The following is a 6922-nucleotide window of genomic DNA, read 5'->3' as shown; positions in this document are numbered from 1 at the left end:
CGTGACAATATGTTATTCTCCTGTCCAGCGGCTTGTGGGATTTGGCTTGCAACTGGCATTCAACCGCGCTCCACGCCTTTGGCGGATTTCTTCTCCACCCCGCGGCCCCACGCCCTCCAACCTCCGTTCACCCCTTCATGCTGCTCCTCATCCCGTGGAAGATCTGTGATGCTAGAAACAAGAAAGGTCTTCAAAAACCAGATGTCGATGTAAACTCCTCTATTAATGACATCCTTAATGACTTGATTATTTGATCTTACTGTCTAAAAAATGAGACCCTAAGAGGACATGCCGGTCTGTGTCAGGAGTTCCTCTCTTCCCGAAACTTGTAAACTCCGAAACTGTGGTGCTTTTGAAACATATTCAGGTGGGGAGCCTTTGCCCCCCGGCGACCATTTCAAAAGAAAAAAAACGCGAGCGAGCTCCTCGGCGACACGGATTCTTTTCAACATGTGGAGGCCCTCGGCGACGACTGATGAAAAAGAAAACTTTTAACCCCTCGCGAGCGAGCTTTTGATGACGATGGAAAGTAGTCCCTCCATTCCAAATTACGAGTAATTTGGAACGGAGGGAGTATGAAAAAGAAGCCATACATCGCGATTGTGTAGACATGAATATGAGATGCCATGTCTAAAATTGGACTACTGGTAGGCAAGAAATAGAAGATGGGTTACTCATGGAAAGTAGTAGGAAAAAGTAATTCGAGCATAAAAGAGAAAGGAAACGTGGAGCCTAAAACGTGGGCGAAAAATTAGTTACCAAAATGCCGAACATGAGCGTGGGGAACGGAAGCTTCCTCCCTCTGACCGCTAGCGGAGTCGGGCAGATTTGACTGTGCGCGACACCCCTCAAGGCCTCAACCTCAACCTGAAGCTGCTCAACTGGCCGCCGACCGACAGAGGAGAGGAGAGGATCACCAACCAAGCGCTGGACCTGGACTGGACACCGCGGCTTCCTCCTTTCTTCACCTCGCCGTCAAGCCCCCGCCCCCGAGGTCTCCCTCTCCTCTCCGTGCTACTACTAGTATATACTCACGCGCTCTCCTCCTCCCCCCCCCCCCCCCCCCCCCCCCCACCACTTGCCTAACTCAACCTCCACCCCTACCAGCCAAGCCAGATCTCCCTTCCCTTGCCGCCGGAGCCATGGCGTTCGACGCCTTCACCGACAAGACCGCCGTCTTCCGCCGCCTCAAGGCCAAGCCCGAGAACAAGGTATACCTCCTCTTCTTCCTATCCCCCCCTTCCTCTTCTCCCCGCACCCGCCTGCCTACCTACCGGTTAGCTCAGCCAGATCTGCCGCCGCCTCAGTACAGATCTGATCGATATGTGCTTGCTTTCTATGAATGGCTATGGCAGATGTGCTTCGACTGCAACGCCAAGAACCCCACCTGGGCCTCCGTCACCTACGGCATCTTCCTCTGCCTCGACTGCTCCGCCTTCCACCGCAGCCTCGGCGTGCACATCACATTCGTCAGGTACGCACAACTTCCTCCAGATCCTCCTTTCTGCTATTGGATCTCATCCATATGCCGCGCAACAATCAATTCATTCCAATAATGCTCGATTCGATTCATTCACCAACAGGATGCATCCTCCCTGATACATCACTTGATCGGCCTAAAACTAATCTCTTTGATGCATTTGTGTGATCCAATCCCAGTGGCCGACATCCAGCCACCTGACATATGAATGGATTAAACCTGGGATGGGCAGAGAACCAAACACCCATGCCCATCTCGTTTGCCGGGAAACATGGAGTTTAGAGCGGGCTTGCTTGCTCTTGGTAGAACAATGAGCGACTTCAAACCTCTATATAGTCCACAAACAGCACATTGGTCTCCCAACACATCCATACCGTGCATTTGTAAGCCAATCAACAATATGGAATTTGTCTGCTTTTCAGAGTAAAAGCAATGCCAAGTTTGTCGTTTGTGCTTATGCGTTACTCTTTGCATGCACAACCGCCACCTGCTGATGCATTACTCATTCTGTTGCCTATGTTTTATCAATTTGCTGTGCTAAGAGTTAGTTAACTTTGTTCTGGTATTTACAAAGTTCCAGGACAACTGCTTGCCGCTATATACCTTTTGTGCCCGCCACCAGTTTCATGTTGTTTCCTTTCTTTCTTTTACACAAACTTTACAATATGTTTTGTAGGTCAACGAACCTGGACTCATGGACTCCGGATCAGCTAAAGATGATGGCTTTTGGAGGCAACAATCGTGCACATGCTTTCTTTAAACAGCATGGTTGGAGTGAGGGGAGTGGCAAAGTCGATTCAAAGTACACATCCAGGGCTGCTGAATTGTACAGGCAGATACTGCAAAAGGAAGTGGCTAAGAGCTCCGCCGTCAACGTCTTGCCATCATCCCCTGTTGCAGCGTCTCGGCCACCGAATCCGACCGACGACTTCCCTGATTTCAAGCTTGCTGATGCACCAGAAGAGAATACCAACGGGAAGCATGAACCTGCTGTCGCCAATCCACCAAAAGAGCCTGCCCAGGCACCAAAAGCCCCTACACACCCCACTTATGTCAGTTCTGTAAAGAAGCCCCTTGGTGCAAAGAAGCTTGGCGCCAAGACTGGAGGCCTTGGTGTAAAAAAGCTCACTACAAAGGTAATAATCCAAATCAAGTGAGCTATTCTTGTTTCTAAATTTAGATATATGCATGTCTGTGGGTCTGAAGTTCTAAAAATAGCATACTACCACTCCTCTGTCTGCTGTGCGAACCATTGACTGACTTTTGCCAATTTTTTCACTTTGTACGGCAGTCAAATGAAAGCCTGTATGATCAGAAACCTGAAGAGCCAAAACCCGCTTTACCAACAATGACAACTACTACTTCAGCTGCAAAAAGTGGCCCATCCTCGCATTCACGTTTTCAGTATGTGGAAAATGAGACATCAACTGAGTCAAAAACTGGAGGAGGCAACAAGACTGGCCATGTATCAGCACCAAAAACCTCAGACTTCTTTCACGAGTATGGAATGGATAATGGCTTCCAAAGGAAAACCAGCACAGCTGCCTCAAAGACTCAGGTAAAAGCTGGGTTGATGCTAGTATTATGATAGTAGTAAGAGTAATATCCGTGTTGCACTAGATTTCCGTGGTTCTTATAGCTTCCCTTGTTTAGTGTTGTATGCTTCCATATGTTTCTTGTGTTCTTTTTGTAGGACATTTTTTTCCGTCTGAATTACTTTGTTGGATAGTCTGTTGTTTCTTGAAGTTATGTAATCTCTTGTTTCGTTCAGGGTACTCTGCGGTGTGCAAACATTTGGTAGCATGTCCTTTGTTTCACAAATGGTCTTTGTATTGTTTCACCAAATGATCTCTCTATTTGTTCCACGCATTCTTGACAATATTCACGTGCTTGCTGCTTTTACATAGCTTGTCCAACATCTAAGTGCAAACTTTTTTTTTATTCTGGCTGCTGCTTTAACACGCAACAAGCAGTGTCTTTCGTTTCTATTCAAGGCTGCTGCTCACTTAGACTTTTCCCTGTTGCAACTGCACATGGATAAAGCAAGATGTGTCAAAAGCAAAAACAGAGTCTACAATTTTCACGTGACTTTATAGTTTGCCACCTCCATGTTCTTAATATTAGCAATCATTGTTGTAAGTAGGTTTGCTTTAGGATCCAGTTCTACCACTATCCATTCTGACTGAGTAGTACAATACCTTGCAGATAGAGGAAACTGATGAAGCAAGGAAGAAATTTTCAAATGCGAAAGCAATTTCATCATCACAATATTTTGGGAATACAGACAGAGAACAGAAGGAGGCTCAGTTATCTCTACAGAAGTTCTCGGTATGTACTTGATCTCACTTTAAGCTACTCGTGTTTTGAGTGTGCATGCTCCAGAATCATAAACATGTCATACATGTTCTAGTATATTCGTTTTGAAATATCCGCCACTATTTCCTCTTATGTTTAATGTGTTTGCTATACTACAGGGTTCATCATCCATTTCAAGCGCTGATCTGTTTGGCCGTGATACAAATGATTCTGATCTGGACGCAAGTGCTGCAGATCTCATCAACAGAATATCTTTCCAGGTAAATCCTATTTTTTACAATTTCACCATAGTTTTTGATTCCTTGCATATTTAGCTCCTGCTTTCCAATCTGGTATACTTTCGAATATCATATACTACTGTAGTATTCTTCCAAACCTGCAAAACTGACATACATCTCTAATTTGGTCTGAATCTTGCTGTAGGCTTCCCAGGATTTATCATCTCTCAAGAACATGGCCGGAGAAACCGGAAAAAAGCTGACATCTTTTGCCTCGAATTTCATCACCGACCTCGACAGAATTCTGTGAGGTGTTGATTTGCGGAAATTGTGGGCATTTCTCTGCACGCGGAAGTACTGCTCCGGATCGCAGGGCATCTCTGAGTGGCTCAAGCATTTCTTGCACAGTTATGTAGAGAATATTAGGGGGGTTGTTACTACTATCATGAATGTCTTATCATTCACATTGATCGCAATCTTGTTACAATGGAAATATTGTTATTATTCATTTCATGACAATAGACAAAACATATGATTTTGTACTTGTTCCAGCTTGATGTGCCGTGATAAAAGATTTTATTGTGGTGCTACTGCTTTCTAAACTGATCGAGCTCTGTTTTTTCTTTTTCTCGCTGTGTTGTGCTAGTTAAGTTCTCTATAATCATTATCAGTAAAAATACTGCCTTAAGTCAAACTTTGATCAAATTTATAGAAAAATTTACTTTGCATATTAATATTGTTTTAAGTCCAACTTTGATCAAATTTATAGAAAAAATTATCTACTTATACAATAGCAAATCAATGCTACCAAATTCATCATTGAATATATTTCTACAACATATGTACTCTGTCTATATTAAAATATAAGACATTTTTATACTCCCTTGGTATAAAAAAGGTACTATTATATTTTGATAGAGAGAGATTATATGTTATTCTAAATGTTAGCATTGTATTTGTAAACTTAATTTGTATTGGAACAAATGTAACATGCAAAGTAACGTAAAACAGTGGAACACATACTTCTGGCAAAATAAAATAGAAAATGATAGATGAATTCGTACCATCTATAAAAAATAGAAAAACTAGAGTAGGAAGCTGACTTGGATTTTGCGGCTAAGGGCATCTCCAGCCGCGCCCCAGGAAGGCCTCTCCAGGCGTTTTTTTCGCGCCGGCGCCGAAAAAACGGCCCAGTCGCGCCCCCAGGAGCCCGATTTTCGCCGGGTTGGGCCGAAAACAGCGCCGGCGGACCCAGCCCGAACCCGGCACGCTGGGGGGCGCCGGGCGAACTGTTTTGGCGCGAAAAAGCCGCGGGCCCGCCGCGTCAGCGACACGCTCTCTTCTCGGCTCTTCGTCGTCCGCATCGCCTCGTTTCCCGCGGCGAATCAATGTCAAAGCTGCCGCGCACTGCCGCACCGGTCAGCCTGCGCCATTGATGCCTCACGGGCGGCGCAGTGAAGACCGGACGACGCGCGTCCCTCGCCCTCCCTCGCCCGCCACGCGTACACACGGTGGCACGCGCGTGGGCGGCGCTTCGGCCTATATATGCCGCGCCCCGACGCACTCGTCGGCTCGCACACTCTCCCGCCGTCGTCGTTCCTCCCTCTCCTCTCCTCTCTTTCGCCATCTCCAGTTCACACCCATGGCCGAGCGCTTCCCAGGCGACGGCGCGGCGGCGAACGGCTTCGGCCGCCGCCATCTTCATGAAGACGAGGCTCGCCTCCTTTACGAGGCCGAGTACCCGGTCCCGCCGGACATGCGGGTGCCGGGGGCGTGGAGGATCAGCGCGGGCGGCGTGCCGGTGCCCCCGGTACCCACCGGCGCGGCGCGGCTGCGGAGATCGCACGCATCCGCTCGAACTTGCCGCGTGCGGCGAGGGAGGGGCCAAGGTACGTCCCCGACAGCCCGCTCTGGGAACCGTACTTCCGCCGCCGTCACGCCCAGCAGCTCGAGGCCACCAACGGCGTCGTGCCCTCCGGCAGGCTCAACGCCGCCGGCCCGCGTCGGTGGTGGGGCGTGCCCGGGCGCACGTTGGAGGCTGTCCTCGAGTACATCGAGGACGGCAACACGCCGCGCCTCGAGTACCCTGATCCCCCTTCCTTCTCACGCCGCCGGGGAAGCTCCTGGACCCCGAGGCGCATGGAGACCGGGGGGTCCTCCTCCTCGTCCGGCGGCTCGCCCTGCCTCCGCCCCGTCAAGCCGGAGCCCCAGGGTACGCCGGTCAGCGCGCGCACCCGCAGTTCCGGCGTTCGCATCGGCGCCAACGCCCCGCCACCCACCAGCCGCTTCGTCCTCGTCGAGCCCAAGCCGGAGCCAGGCCTCCCCGCGGAGTACGAGGAGATAGCCCGACGCGGCTTCTCCGACGAGGACGCCATGCGGTGGGCGCGGGAGGACTACCTCCGCGACGAGATGGTCCGGCAGCGCCGGGCCCTGGAGGAGATCGCCGCCCGCAAGCGTGGGCGCGAGGACGAGCACGGCGTCGTGGTCCTCGACAGCGACGACGACGACGCCGCCGCCGCCCCCGAACCGTCCAACCCGCCGCGCCAACCGGGGGAGGGATGCAACAGGGACGGCGGAGGCGTAGGTGGGGGCGGCGGCGACGACGACGACGGTGACTACAGCGGTTCTACAGCCTCCTCGGCATGTAGAACCGCGTGGGCGTGCGACGAGGCGGGTGGCGAGGGAGACGGTGGGGGTAGCCCGCGGTAGTTTCTTTCTTTTTTGTAAAATATGTTTAAGTTTGGACGAAATATGTTTAAGTTTAAGTTTGAACTCGCCGCTGTTTGTGTTAAAATTGAGTCGTTTTGGACTTTTTTGACTACCCGTGGGCGCCGCGACTGGGGGACAACACGCCCCCAGTGCGCGGTTTAGCGCCGGTGCGCCCCTAGGGGGCGTTTTTTTGCCCCTC

At 50.3% G+C, this 6922-nt stretch overlaps 1 protein-coding gene across 2 annotated transcripts; it reads left to right on the top strand.

The window, feature by feature from the left end:
- The first annotated feature begins 811 nt into the window (after positions 1-811).
- Positions 812-4616, top strand: LOC123114410 (probable ADP-ribosylation factor GTPase-activating protein AGD9). Of its 2 annotated transcripts, XM_044535864.1 has the most exons (8): positions 812-994; positions 1108-1211; positions 1356-1474; positions 2157-2616; positions 2772-3038; positions 3686-3808; positions 3955-4056; positions 4220-4616. In XM_044535864.1, exons 2-8 carry the CDS (start codon positions 1143-1145, stop codon positions 4322-4324), a joined length of 1245 nt encoding a protein of 414 aa, XP_044391799.1. In that variant the 5' UTR covers positions 812-994; positions 1108-1142; the 3' UTR covers positions 4325-4616. The 2 variants fall into 2 exon arrangements, with proteins under 2 accessions (XP_044391799.1, XP_044391800.1); XM_044535865.1 differs by lacking the exon at positions 812-994 and having other exon boundaries at positions 1045-1211.
- Positions 4617-6922: the final 2306 nt, after the last annotated feature.

Source organism: Triticum aestivum, chromosome 5B (genome assembly GCF_018294505.1).
Source record: "Triticum aestivum cultivar Chinese Spring chromosome 5B, IWGSC CS RefSeq v2.1, whole genome shotgun sequence".
In the NCBI taxonomy this organism is placed as follows: domain Eukaryota; kingdom Viridiplantae; phylum Streptophyta; class Magnoliopsida; order Poales; family Poaceae; genus Triticum; species Triticum aestivum.
Note: the sequence above shows the minus strand (reverse complement) of the source record. Positions and strands in the feature narration are given on the sequence as shown.

Bases quoted from the DNA above. Each gene is read 5' to 3' on its own strand.
- LOC123114410 (XM_044535864.1), top strand. From the start codon at position 1,143: ATGGCGTTCGACGCCTTCACCGACAAGACCGCCGTCTTCCGCCGCCTC. The intron at 3,039-3,685 runs GTAAAAGCTGGG...AATACCTTGCAG, and splicing joins CAGCTGCCTCAAAGACTCAG to ATAGAGGAAACTGATGAAGC. The intron at 3,809-3,954 runs GTATGTACTTGA...GCTATACTACAG, and splicing joins TATCTCTACAGAAGTTCTCG to GGTTCATCATCCATTTCAAG.